The 15,109-nt window shown below is 32.0% G+C and overlaps 1 protein-coding gene across 2 annotated transcripts in view; it reads right to left on the bottom strand.

Moving 5' to 3' along the window:
- Positions 1 to 1,003: 1,003 nt before the first annotated feature.
- LOC134686183 (uncharacterized) overlaps positions 1,004 to 15,109 on the bottom strand; it is a 56,055-nt gene continuing 41,949 nt past the window's right edge. Inside the window, exons 1-2 of one of the 2 annotated variants that reach the window (XM_063545857.1) lie at positions 3,368 to 3,460; positions 1,004 to 3,214 (exon numbers count right to left, since the gene is read on the bottom strand). In XM_063545857.1, the coding sequence (XP_063401927.1) occupies positions 2,085 to 3,152 (1,068 nt within the window). In that variant the 5' untranslated portion in view covers positions 3,153 to 3,214; positions 3,368 to 3,460 and the 3' untranslated portion in view covers positions 1,004 to 2,084. Of the gene's footprint in view, positions 3,215 to 3,367; positions 3,461 to 15,109 lie in introns of those variants that run through there. The other variant, XM_063545856.1, reaches the window with a different exon arrangement.

Below are 15,109 nucleotides of genomic sequence, written 5' to 3'. Positions count from 1 at the left end.
AATTTTGTCATGAACTGTCTGCTTCCTTTGTTAAATTCACATATACCAAGGTGAGCGACACAGGCTCTTTAGAGCCTCTAGTTCTTATCACCAGCACAGCGTCAGGACAATTCCGTTTAACGAACTTGCACGACTTTTGCAATATAATATTGTTGTAATATACTTTGCATGGTACTTTTGACGCATCAGAGAAAAATTAAGCAACAGAACAGTCGTGTTATTGCCGTTCTTATACAATGTAAACAAACCCACCAGCACAGAATCAGGACCCACCAGCACCTGACAGGACCAAATCACCAGCACAGAACGTTCTCTCGCAGGACAACCATACCCACCGTGAGTTGTCTCATTGGCAATCATACCACTTTTTCATTTTTATATTAACGTATTAGAAGAAATAAAGCATAAAGACAAGAGCAATCAAGACAAACAGATCTGACATGGGTGCAATTACTGAAAGTAGTTTAAAGCCATTACATACTAGTATACAATCATTTTAAATTAAAATCTCAAGTAGAGCACACCTCAATGGATTTAACCTAAGCACTTAATTGACAGTCAGTGAAAAATGGTCTTGTGTAGGACAGTGAATGGTCATACTTGTATGAATGAAATTAAGTTTGGTGATAATTTATTGAAATCTTGACTCAACTGGTCCAGGTCTGTGATCTTGCCAATGACTGTGTTTCTATTAGACATACTATTATTGACACGATCTGAATTCGAGGTCGGTATATTTCACAGACGTTTGTCTCCTTGTTGGAAATCATTTGTGGACCTCTAATGACGCAGGTATATTTTACTTTGTGTCGTAGGATTTCTAACCACACAACGATTGTCTTGTGTCTTTTGTTTATCCCAGGTTTTCAATGCAATGCGGAAAATGTAAAACCCTGAACTAACACAAAAACAAGATATTCTTTTTATAGTTTTTTTTAATATTGTTTCAAGAATTTGAATAATGAACACAGACATATATATAAAAACATGTTTGAATATGAAATATGGCATATCTTAGCAACCACAACTTAAATAGTTAAATTAAAAAAATGCAGTCTTTCTTATACATTGTTATGAACGAACTTGGAATTATCGAAACAATATAAACCATTGGAAAGAGTTCTTCATATTGTCAATATTCTTTCATAGATTAAATAGATCAGATGAAAATAATAAGAAGATAATACAAACAGATATAACAAATGATAAAATTATTTTTTAATCAATCAATCAATTCAGATTGCAGATTATTTGTATGATGGTTTATTTCATTAGGAGTGCGTCATGAAACCTTATATCTTTTTTATATAATGTAAAAACCTTTTCATGGTATCGCAGTTATGAACTTGCTGGTGAAACTTTTGATGCTGGTGTAATTTAAGTGCATTTTAATATGGTTTCAAGTAATAAAATACTTTGTTATGTATGATTATTAGTTTATACTATTTAAAAAAAATACTGAATGCGTTTAGAGACCATTCAGTCTGAATGAAAACATAGCATTGAAAATTTTAAATGTTAAACATTATGAGCACAATAAATATTGAAACAAGATTACAAATATAAATTTTGCAATCTGTAAAATCGAACAAACATACAACTGAATTGTGATGCTCTCTAAATCATCACAATTATGTTATGGATATTACAATCTGATCATTAATTCATGAAACTGAGTGTCTTAAGGCAATGTTCTTTGAACATTATATAAGTTGTTTTGTTTTTGTGCAATTCTTGCATGACAGATAATATTACAGCATTTTTCTTGAATGTTTTTCCCTTTTCCATTGAGTGGGTAAATGTCATCAGAAAAGTAATATTTCCAAAGCATCTAAACCATGCTTCGCACACGCACATAGGAAATTGAATTTGACTTGACATGACAAGTCGGCTTAATCTTTAATATAGCAACAAATACTGTAATCCTTTGAATCCATAGGACCTTTCCAACACAATAAAACAAGACTATCGTCGGACATTATATTTCCTGTGTAATTCGTTAAATTGAAGTCGAACGCCTCGTGTTCGTTCCCAACCGGAAATCTTAATCTCCAAATGGTTTAAACGTTTATATTGATACGCATTTACAACAAAGTTTGTTCTTGAGACTGACTGGTGGTAACCAAAGTTCGTGTTATATTTATAGTTTGCTTTGCTTTTGTAATGAGCTCCTTAAAATGATATCTGAACGACCTGGAGACAATCATATAGACCAATGGTTTGATGGCAAAGTAAGTGTAAAATATATATTGGATGAAATTTTCGATGATTATATCCTTGAAATTGTAAGTTGGAGTTTTATCATGTGTCATCCGGAATAAAACAAGTATCTTCGAGATACATCCAGGACCAACAAATATATGAAAACAAATGGAATATGCAAAGATCACTTTGAAATAGTCCCTGCAAAGATATGATCTTCCAATACTCTTAGTAACAACAGTTTTTAGGATAAAATTGATTACTGTAAGAATTTGAAAGAATATTAACAAGAAAAATGGCAAGAGTAGTAGAACAACCATGTCCAAAATGTTTAAGATGCTCATGGCTGCTTCCGTTTCCGGTAGAATCGTGCAGAATTTTACTCCATTTACACTTACAACTCCGTTTGTCCATGTCTTGTAGATGTATATAGTAAACGTAAATATCGAAAGAGAAATAACCAATGTCCTTGCTTTGCCTACATTGTTGCAAGTATGCGTCAAACAATGATTTTTAGGACAAATCATTATGATGAAACATGTAGCAATCATATGCCAAAATGACAAAAATGGAAAAAAATGACTCATAAATATGACCATTTGACATAATCCGGGAACTCTGTATATTTCAATACCCTGATCCTTAATCCAAATAAATAGTAAAGCCACTAAAAAACCAATGTCGCAAATTGCAATGGCCGCAACAATATGAGAGTGAAATCTCTTTCGTAATCTTGTTTTCAACAAAACCAGAGTAATGAACAGGTTTAAAAGCGTCCCGAGGCAGATTATAACTGGAACATAATATATGTATAAATCATGTGCAATGGTTAGCAATGGTAGGATTGAATCGTCATATGCTTCATTGTCGTCTGCTAATGTGAAATTCCCGCTCATTCTTCTGCGTTCATATTCTCGTAGTTCTGCTAAGGAAACCCATAACGGCGTCATTGTTAATTACAACATGAACGTTGCTGTTTTCTTCTGTGTAGTTAATCAAGTTTTTTCCATTTCTAAAACAGATAATAAAAACTGTTACACATTTACTTATGCAATTGTTTGTGTTTCAATTGGTAAGTTGGTTATACTTTTAGAAGTATTTTTTTAAGTGTATTTAAATGCAACATGGTCGTAGAACTGTTTACAACATATACTAATAATATTACCTGAATTACGCTAACGTGGTAGTATTATAGTCGATGAGACGAGACATATTACATTTTTAGAGCGGAAAATTTCTCATTAATCCTGGCTGTTCACGCAAACCGTCAATATAATTCATGAATGGATAAGTAAATCATAAACGCAGGGAATATAGGCACTTCTTGTGTTCACTACTGCGAATATATTTTTTTTGTTGAAGTGAATAATCCTATAGTATACTATATTATCGTAAAAGATTGAATGGATATTTCGATCATACTTGGCCTTTGGTATAGAATCTGATAAACCGTACAGTTCCTCTACATACCGACACTAACATCCCTTTAGAAATAGACTATGCTGTTTAAAGATACAACCCAACATATATAATACATTGCCCAAACGGTGGTGTTTTTTCTGATGTCTCGTGTAGGGATAAGACAATATATATATGAGTGTTTTTAGGTTTTATTTTACATTTTACCCGCTATTCAAAACAACACCTCTTTTCAAGGTAATGAATCAAGATGTCACCCGTTATTCTATTTGATAGACCTACCCTGATATTGCATGTAAAATTGCTATTGTGGTAGCATTTAGGTTACTGGAAATTTAGAAATTATTGCGTGCATTTATTATTGCGATTTTGTCGTAAAAGACTTGAATGCGGTTTTAATTTTTACGATTTTGAGAAAAATCCTGTTTAATTTAAATAAAATATTTCAAAATGCCAGGTTGAATTATTGCGTTTACAACTTAGTCGCATTTTTTTGCATTAATAAAAACCTCGCAATAATTTCTGAATTTACAGTAACAATAATTCAATCAATTTACCCTGTTGTACGCCATCTGCGATAGTGTTCATCGTTCAAAATTACTATTAAGTAGTTTCATAAGTCAACTTGTTATATATTCATAAATTCTGTCGAGAAAATATGCAACATAAAACATGACCTTGATACAAATAACCAATTACTATCCTTCTTTAGGGTTGTTTGGCTATAATTTATTATTAAGTGCATGTACGAGAAAAATACCAACATTATAAGGGGAATGGCACTAAATAAGTATTTTTTATAGTTTATTAGATAAGGTCAATTACTTCTATAGAACAGAATAATTTGGGTGATTGCTGTTCGTTTAAACCTACAATACATTTATGAATGAATTATAAACTCGTAATACGAGTGAAAATTGACACTTGATAACTACAAACCCAACTTTTTTTTTGGGTAAAGGAAATATAAACTGTGAAACATTAAAAAAAAATTGTAATAAGATTAAATTGATGTTAACTTCGGTACTAACATGATTTATAACAAACCACTCTTTAGATATCAGAACAACAATTTATAAATTGCATACGTCCGAAGCGCGTGTATTGGTATTGACCTTATTCAGAAACATTCAGAGCTGAATATTTGAAAGCCAAAGATGTAAAGGAACAGAAGTCAACAACATGAAGCAGAGTGTACCTTTAATTTATGTATTTACCATAAATAATGTATTTTACTATATTTTAAATGTCATTTTGGTTATTTAGATTTTTGTGTGTTTTGGTTTTTATACACATTTTGCCTCAAAATATTTTGGTTTCAGCTTTCATGGTGAACATGTAAATAATCTAGAAAAGAGCTTTGGAGACATCACTTTTACACAGTGTTCTTATCGTTTCTTTTATCACCTACATATAAGTCATAGAAACACCCCTATATATAGATAAAGGCTATAATAGCTCAGTTTCATTGTTTAATTTCAAAGACCAAGATCTGCACGGGAACGGCTATATACACTTAAAGATATTTTAATGCGATTAAATGACATCGTCTGTTTATTATAAAATCGTATCGTCTAAGACAACATACCATTTTTTATTTATTGTTAACAATGATAACAAACAGTAGGTTCTTCAATTCTTCATACATAATGTCTGTTTATGATCAAAGATTCTTCCAGCGAATATATACATCATTAAACATGACCTTAATACAAATTAAACTACGTCAATGTCACTTTTTAAGGTAAGTTGACTAAGTGACAATTTATTTATTTCAACACAAAAAAAAACCAAAAAAAAATACCAATATCATCCGAGGAACGGCGCCGTTATGGTGTCATAATAGTTAAGGAGTATGTGTAATTTCATCTATAGAGCCAAACAAGATCTGTCAAAGCTGTTCGTGCATACTATCAATACTGTATATGAATGGATAATGAAATCTTAACCTCGGGGGATATAGATATTAATGTAGTTCTATTACTTCTTATACAAAATTATCTTGTAAATAGAATAATCAGAATGCACAATAATGTACCGTAATAAGATTAAATTTGTGTTTCCTGATCATTTGCAACTAGGTCAAAGAAACAACTTTTGGTTACCAATAACAGATAATGTTTCGCCTTATCTCAGCACAACGTCTTGGTTTAGCTGATAATCCTGATAAATCTACTCTGCATTACATCATGTTTGTTGTACATATATGATTGTTTTATATTTCAATTTGTTCTTGTGTTTGATTCGTATAGAAATAGTGCCACTCAACGGCAAGGAAACAACAATCTGTTTTCTGTCTTTTTCTATGGAGTTGTCAGTTTATTTTTGATCTATGAGTTTAAATGTTCCTCTGGTATCTTTTGTCCTTTTTTATTTATTAAAACGTGCAAAATATTCGTAATCATTTGAAAACTGTAAGCGCATACAATCACTGAATAGTTTGCTGGTTCAAATGTTGTAACAAAAATAATGAAGTTTGGAGCTCTTTGTTTTGCTTTTTTGCTTGAGTTCGTGTTGCCTAATTTTAGATTTTTTAAATTTTGTTGCGTAAACTGTTTGAATGCCCCTTTGCTATAGATCGCCTCTATTTCCTGTTTGAATGCCCCTTTGCTATAGATCGCCTCTATTTCCTGTTTGAATGCCCCTTTGCTATAGATCGCCTCTATTTCCTGTTTGAATGCCCCTTTGCTATAGATCGCCTCTATTTCCTGTTTGAATGCCCCTTTGCTATAGATCGCCTCTATTTCCTGTTTGAATGCCCCTTTGTTATAGATCGCCTCTATTTCCTGTTTGAATGCCCCTTTGTTATAGATCGCCTCTATTTCCTGTTTGAATGCCCCTTTGTTATAATAGATCGCCTCTATTTCGTAACGTTGATGTTTTGCTTGTTACTATTGGACATTATCCTATGAATTTGCCAATTTTTAGTGTTTTAATTATTCTGAATGATCATTCACGTTAATTTTTCGGGTGTTAGTGTGATGTTTCAAATTGTTATAAATAGAGGAGATATTTTGGTGCATTATTTCGTCTTCATGTTGAATAAATCATTTTCAAATGTACTTTTAAATTATTGAATATAGTTGAAGTCACAATCTGCGCATTACAGATATGAATTCATACAAATGTATGTTAATGCCGATTATCTTATAACTTTTTGTTCCCATTATCATTTCAAAGGTTTCCTATATTTTTATACAATTATCAAACGTACAATCGATAGAAGTCAGCTCTGTCTTTCACTCTTTTCTAAATTAGTGCGTATTTAGCGCTGTCTGTGAACATCTGATTGCTACACCAATGTTGTTGCAGGAGTTGGCTGTTTGTGGCTTATATTGATATTTCAGTCTGCTCAATATATATTCTGTTTGGCTATTAATGTGCTATTTAACTATGATGTCACAAATTTTCTCCCATTACGAAAGTTTGTAAATGTGTAATCAGTCTTTTACGGATCCTTTTTAATTTTTTTGATTGTCATTGTTCTGCAAAAAAATGGTGCTTAACATTAAAACAAAATTGTCTTTGTTTCTATATGATATATTGAGAAAGATAAAAACCCAATAAATAATGAGGATTTATTTGCAACCGGCAACATACCCCATAGGCAATATATGACATAAACAGTCAACTTGAAATAAAGAAAAGAGATTACAAACAAATTAAATACCAGGATTAAAATTTTGTAATAGCGCAACACGTGCGTTTCGTCTATAAAAGACTCATCAGCGACGTTCGAATAAAAAAACAAATTTTAAATGGTATAACGATGAAAAGAAATTATAAAGTTGGGATTTTTTTTGTTCTCTGAACATTTTCTCATGAAATATGCTTGATCAATGTATCCAAGAAGCCCCTGTACTTATATTATGTTCGTTATAAAATGAACGATTTTTTTTCTCTGTATGATTCTGTTCGTGCAAAAGATAGGTATTTTTATCGATACATGTATGATCTATTTTATGGACAGCAAAAATATAATTTAATATAGTGTTCAATAATACTTTGGATTGAAACCAGTTTAACAAGAAACTGAAAAACAATAAAATACTTTATATATTTATTGCATTCGAATCAAATATCGTTAATTTTTAACATGTTTAATACCATCATTTGACCATATCCCCTTATTTTGATACGTATAGTGCATGCTAGGTTTTTTCTTATGAAAACGATTATACTTAAAATGCATTGAAATTGTAATTATTCGAAATAATTAAAACGACATTGTACCAAACCATATAAAGTATTCCAAATATTCAAAATATTCCAAAAATGCAGATGGAACATTCAAATCAATTCAAATATGTCATTTTCAACGGAGAACTTTATATAATCAAATAGCCTCATTGCTTATTAATGTTCTTGTACTCTTAACCCTTTCCATGAACGCACGGAGATGGATTATATATTTTCTATTTAACTAATTAGGATTCGTAGACATAAACAAATAAGGTTGAAGTGCAAATTTGTTTAACTCAATCAAATCGTGTTGCCAAATAATCAAATTTGATTCCAAAATTTATCGTTTTCCATACTAACACTAGTAAAAGTACAACAACTTTTCAACTTATATTAATTTAAAACTGAGTTAGAGGACCTAGCTCGAAAGGTTTCCGATAAATAATTTCAATTTGTTTTCACCATTCAAAATTATCTAAGAATTACACAAAGTGTAATTTTTAGCTTTTCTATAATTATGTCGATATTGCTTTAAAATGAATGCACTTCCAATATTTATCTTAAAGAAACAGATCTTGTAACCTTAATCAATTTCTAGCTTAGTAATGCACCCGGCGGAAATGTTTTTAATCTTAAAGTAAAATTTAAAATCATTTGGAAAACCGATCTTATCAGGCTTTCCACTCTCGCTTATATATCCATTATATCTTATATGGTCTCAAAATGTTTAAAGAAATTTCTTTATTTCGTTAATTACTGATGAGTGACTTTCCAACTTTTGACGAACAATTCCTATAGTCATATTTTTAGAGAATGTTGGTTTGTTACCAGTCTTGTAATACGCTCTATTTTTTTTTTATAGCTGTTGTAAGATTAATTTTCACCTTTTCTATTGACTATCTTGTCAATTTTACGGAGTTTGGGTTCTCCTGGTGGCTGTTGAGTGAATAGAAAAGACGTAAACCCTGTCAATATACCTCAACTCGCTCCATTTAGATTTTATGCGATTTCCTCATTTATTGTTTTACCTTGATTTGTTTTTGTTCTTTTTGAACATCAGTGGATTTACTCAACGTACATGTATATACCAGTATTTATTGAAATTTGGTTATTGCGCCAGACGCGCGTTTTGACGTCAACAAAGACTCATCAATGATGGTAGAACAAAAAAGAAAGAACTAGTACTCAACTATTGTACTACTGCCTACGCATAACTTTGCATGATGTCTCCTAATAATATCGTATGTAAGTACGTGTGTACCCCTCACCTTGTTTGAATCAATGTTTGGTTCTTAAAGTTTGTAAACCTCGTAATTCAGTTCTAGATTCATAAGACTAGAACATGTCAATAACTTCGGTAGAGAAAACTATTATAAGTCATCACACAGTACGTTAATAAGACCAGTAAATTATTACCAGCTGTCTCGTGGAATCTGAATGTCCATTGCATGAACAAATAACGTTTTACTGATATGCTAAAAACAAATTGTATATACAGTATCTATTTTCTATCACAGGTAACAATCTACCAAATTAAAAAAAAAATCCAAAGGAACAAAGAAAATTGTGTTAACTGGTTGTTCTATTATCATTTACATTTTTTTTTTATATGATACTTTGATATGCATAACACGTTGAGCATTCTTGTTAATGATGGTTTTATGAATTAAAAAAAAAAGATTCAATATAACACTTTTCATATAGTACAATAACAAACCACCGGAGTATGTGTTCCGATGACAACACAAACTGATAACATTTACGTGGGTTCCAAATCCTTGTCGTTTATATTTTAAAAATGTCCATTATTAACATGTCTAGAAAAATGTATGCCAACAAAACACTTCCTTTATCCAGACATAGAACGGACGGATTGATGTTCAGTTCTTGATGATATAAGCCATACTACAGCAAGCTTGGATAAACATGACAGTTTTCCATACTTTACCATATAAATACAAATATATGAACATAAGTATGGACCTCAATATCTGAGTGGTCTGAGAAGTCGAACATTATTATTGTAAGCCGGTCAATACTAAGGTTGTGAGTTTGAATCCCGCACGTTTCCAGGTGCGATATGTCCAATCTTTATTGACTAGGACTACCGATGATAAGTTCTCTCCAACTCTCCGTCTATCTCCCCCTTTTCGAAAACAAAAATAAAAATGACGAGCACGACATATTTCAATACTTTGACAGTGGTGTTGAACATGATTAAACAATCAACGATTACAAGTATAGTTATTTTTGCGGATACAGTGCCCTATACTTTCAATTGGATAAACGCTGTTGACAAATTTATTTATAAACATAAACGGGAAATGATCATGTAGCTAATGACCAGGCTCACTACACGTCAGATAAATATTATCAAAGAAACAACTGTACAAAAATAGATAATTGAGCCTCAAGATAATAAGATAATTTTGAAACATTCAGATATAGAATACAGTGTAGAAATTCAACGGAAAGCTGAAAGATAAGTTATGAAGAAAGATCTCGAGTGATAATACATTGTGCGGTAAATTACATTGAAAGCTTAAGGGAACAAGCCAAGATAACCATGAACATAAATATACCTAAGGGTCAAGCAAAAATCATACACCAAAAAGATATGGAAAAAACAAAAGAGTCAAACAGCATAACACAGAAAAATAATCGGGAGAAAAAAAACATCCCAGATCTCAGAGCTACGTGAATTATAATTAGGGGTAGTTTGTTTACTCTAGTTATTGGACAAGACATATTTTTTGATATAGTAAATTATGAGAATCGATTGAACAAGCTAAAAAAATTCAATCTTACAGGCGTACGAGGTTTTAAATGTTATACAATCATATTATGTTTACTGGTTTATTGTGTAGAGGGGTTGCCCTCTTCTTGGCATTTGGTCTCATTTCCAACTAACCGTACCCGTATACTTGAAAGAAAAAAGGTAAATGGACATCTTGTTTTTATATAGAATTAAATAGATATTTAAGAAAAAATACCTTCTTCTTTATTGAGTTAACCAAGCCATTTTTCTATTTTTGTCATACAGACATAAACCATTACATAGATAATTGGAAGAAAGTATCTATTTAATCAATCGCTAGATAATAAATTGCTTGGTGACCTTTGGATTATGTATCATTTCAAATCAATCAGTCCACATCTGTAATCAACCTGTCAGTCCTGGTCTCTTCGCCTTTATAAAGATTCTACTAAATCACATTTTTAATATAACAAGAATAAATTAGATCAATAATTAGTTTTGTTGGTTCCTTATCTGAAAGATGCAGCAGAATTTCAGTCACGACATTACCACACATATAAAACAAACAATTACGTGTGTTGCAGTAACAAAAAGTATTACCAAAAATACAGAGTTCCAAGGTTTATTTTGGGAATTCCCTTAAAATTGACAAGATCAAACTCTTAACGGTATCAACCAACGGAATGATATATAAAAAACAACATTTGTACACATAAAGGAAACAACGACTCAGCTTCATCTACAGATTTAAAAGAGAAATTTATAACTAATTATAAATTTGCTCAGCACATTCATTTAAGGACATGGACTTTGCATTTTTTATGTCTAAATCCACAACTTATTAAAAAATTGCACAACTGAAATTGAACTCGAACTCAATCTGTAACTTTTAAGAGGGGGCGAAAGATTTCCGAGGGACTTTCAAACTCATTGATCGCATTCAAACTGACAACGACGTGCCTACAAAAATTTAAAAAGACAAACCGGAAAGGTAAGCATATGCTGCTCCTCATGTGGCACCCGTCGCTCATGTTATTATCCATCTGGTAACATAAATATATGACACACCATTCTTACTTTGGAAATCCATCGCACGAAAAAGTCACATGGTATGTGTATTGAGTGAAGGAATAAAATATTTGGGATGTTTGTCTAAAACATTTATCCATCGCATCATAATCGCTATTTCTCGACTTCGTTAAAAATTTTATCAAAGGGCTTCAGAAATTTCCTAATTGTGATAAATGTGTGTAAACAGATGTTTCGTAACCTCATTATTCTTCATAGACCTTAAAAGTTTCTTGTATATACATTCGGAAGTGGGCAATACTGTTTAGCAAGTTGACAGCACGTTGGTTCTTATCAAAATGTGATTTTTCAAGTATATTATTTTTACGCTTCAAGAGTGTACTTTACATCTACAGGAGACCAGTTGTATGCTGTCAACTCGTTAATTAAGTACTTTAAACCGGTTATAGAGATCAATAAATAAAAAAATAATAAGCGTTATAACGGCGTTAGCACTACAAGGATATGTCTGAGGACTGTAAGTGTATTGTACTTGTACTTAAATGGAACTACAAGAATAGAATTGGGTAAACTATTTCGTCGTTTTTTTTAAAAACAGAAATGAAAGTACTATGTGGTTGATTCCTTAAGTATCACTTTTATAAGCATGTGCACATAAAGACTAAAATGCATTTGAGAAATATATATTCCACAACTGCAACAAGTGAATTACGATATATCTCCAGAGGCTTGCCGAGCTTTTAAAAAAAAATGTAATTTGAGAGTGGAGAAATATCGTAATACAGGAGTCATAGTGGTGAGATCTGTTTCTCTTAAGATTTTTATCCTTCCCTTTCAAAGATTTGAGAAAAGTTGTGTACTTTGGATGTGAAGTCATCAGGCTTGACCGCCTTTTTTCATGACGTCACAATAAGAAATTTTAGAAGAAAACAAGAAATTTTCACACCGGTCAGGAAATGTGACAATAACACAAACATTGGAGAAAGAATGTTCTCTAGTTGCAAAGATGTCATCACCTTTCATAATCAACATTTAAACACCTTTTTTTAATTTCTATTATACATTCTAATTTTGGTTTGTTTATATATCTAAGTATTTATATTTCAAACCCTTCGATGAAATTATACAACGCTTTAACATTAATAATTTACGAGCTGTGGTGAGGTTTTAAAGTCTCAGACAGCTTGCGTCAATTTATTAATATTGATAGCATCTTTTGACAGACTATCCTTTTAGCAATAGTGCTTTTTAATTGTAAGTTAAGCCTCCATTTAGATTTTTTTCTCCAAAAAATGTCCTATGACAATAACCTGAAATCATGTATTCATATGAGACCTTGACCATTATAAGAACGATCACTTCCTTGTGTTCATTTAAACGTCTGAGTCATCTCAGTGGAATATAATGTAAATGGGTTTCCTAGTATTTTTTTATCATGAACATTCCATGTAACATCTTTGGTTTCTTTAGTTATGCTAGGTTATTGAGTTCTAGAATGACAGGTCCAATCTTTTGCTATTTCAGGCAGACGTAATAATACATTCATTTCTGGATTTGTCAGTTTTCCTAAAATAATGACAGTTATACATATAAAAGCCTATTGTTTAATTTCAATTAGATGTTTGACATAAACCAGACCTAAGTAATTTAAGCGTCAGTCACAACTTACCGGATAGCACCAACGGACGACTAACGGATGAAAATAAAAGTTGTCCATTGACAAAATTGTTATCCGTTCGGAGTCCGTTGGTGTACTGACCAAATATAACGGACGCGTAACGAATGCATAACGGTCACACACCGGATATGCAACTTACGAGAAACGGAACTGTACCGGATGTCAAACGTTCATCCAACGGATGAGTACCGCATATAACGGACACCAAACGAAAGTGTACTTTTTCTGTGTAACTGGTTTTGGTTAGTTCTACAAAATGACGCCGAAGGGCAGTGTCTGGCCTGAATAAGAGCTGATTGATTGTGAAGAAGTGCCCTTACTCTAAGATCGATTATGAATAATAAGAATTCATGAACCTTAAGAAATCTAATTGGTATTTCCGACGCGACATTTTCAATTGGCATTTATCCGTTTCAGATCCGTTCATCATCCCTTTATCAGTTATACGTCCGTTAGAATTCCATTTCAAATTCGTTCAACATCCGGTTTATCCGTTAGAAGTCCGTTGGTGAATGTATCTGCAAGACCTCCAATGTATAAAAGACAAGTAACGGATACAAAAAGGAAACGAAACGGACGAGTACCGTACAAAACGGACGCTTACCGGGCGTTCAACGGATGTTTCATTCGTTGGACGTCTGTTCAAAGTTTTGAACATGCTCAAAATTTACCACCGGCAGAACGGACGGCGACGGATAAAACGTACGCCAAACGGACAGGCTACGAATATGAACGGACGTCTAACGGATAAGAACGGACGTCAAACCGACATAAACGGATTGAAAAAAAGTAATCCGTTAGGCATCTGTTCGAGCTATCCGTTTAGGTGTTACCGGGGCTTTACATAGGACATCCCGCAATGTAAACTATGATAATCTACCCTATCGTTATTTGATGATATTTTATTTATTCTTATAATTGAATAGTGTTTTAAACTGTGTAGAGTTTCACTGTATTGCTGTTGATGCGGTGTTTAGCTAAGAATACACAAGGATAAACGAACGGAACAACAAAGTAATTCCTACATGTATATACACTCCAAAACTATGCCAAACTATATATATCTACAAAAGCAAAAAAACGTATATGTAGTATATAAATAACCACGTTATCACCGTAATTATACGAACAGGATGACCAAAAAAACGTTGTACACTAGAACGTCAAAAATTCGTCTCAGCGTGCAAATCGGTCTAGTTCAAATCAGGGATTTTATTCATATCTTAATGCTGTATTATGTTTTTGGTATGTAATTTATACTTGTTAAATACAGAAACGTTATCACTCTTTTTAGCAAAAAATTAAATTACTAAAATACTGAACTGCGAGTAAAACAAGGAATGTTCGGCTCTCAATCAAAGCAAGTTGCCAATTATATTTTTAAATTGATGTTAAATTTTCGTCATCATCTTATAATAAATATGATAACAATACAATGTTCTATGCTATGTGCTTCTACTCCAACACGTAAGATATTTACCTTGATTTTACAAATATTTACATGTTATTTTGGATGAGTCAAAACAAAAACTTCTGAACTATAGTTTGTGCGTATTTTTTTTTAATTATAAGAACTGTTCGGCTCTCAATCAAAGTTATCTTTTTGCGTAAGGTTATCTTTATTCCCTTATAACACTTACAATATCGGCTATGAATAAGACCCGAATAAATGTATATGATATGTTATATTTCCATATGCATAGTACAGCTACATCAAGCTTGTATGACTGTCAACATTTGATTTGTTCTCTAAATCTAAATTTTATTAAATCATTCTTATAGTTGGAAGGACAGTGAAACTTAACACTGACCTTTGTTCTAAATAAAAACTACAAATAGAT

Source organism: Mytilus trossulus, chromosome 10 (genome assembly GCF_036588685.1).
Source record: "Mytilus trossulus isolate FHL-02 chromosome 10, PNRI_Mtr1.1.1.hap1, whole genome shotgun sequence".
In the NCBI taxonomy this organism is placed as follows: domain Eukaryota; kingdom Metazoa; phylum Mollusca; class Bivalvia; order Mytilida; family Mytilidae; genus Mytilus; species Mytilus trossulus.
Note: the sequence above shows the minus strand (reverse complement) of the source record. Positions and strands in the feature narration are given on the sequence as shown.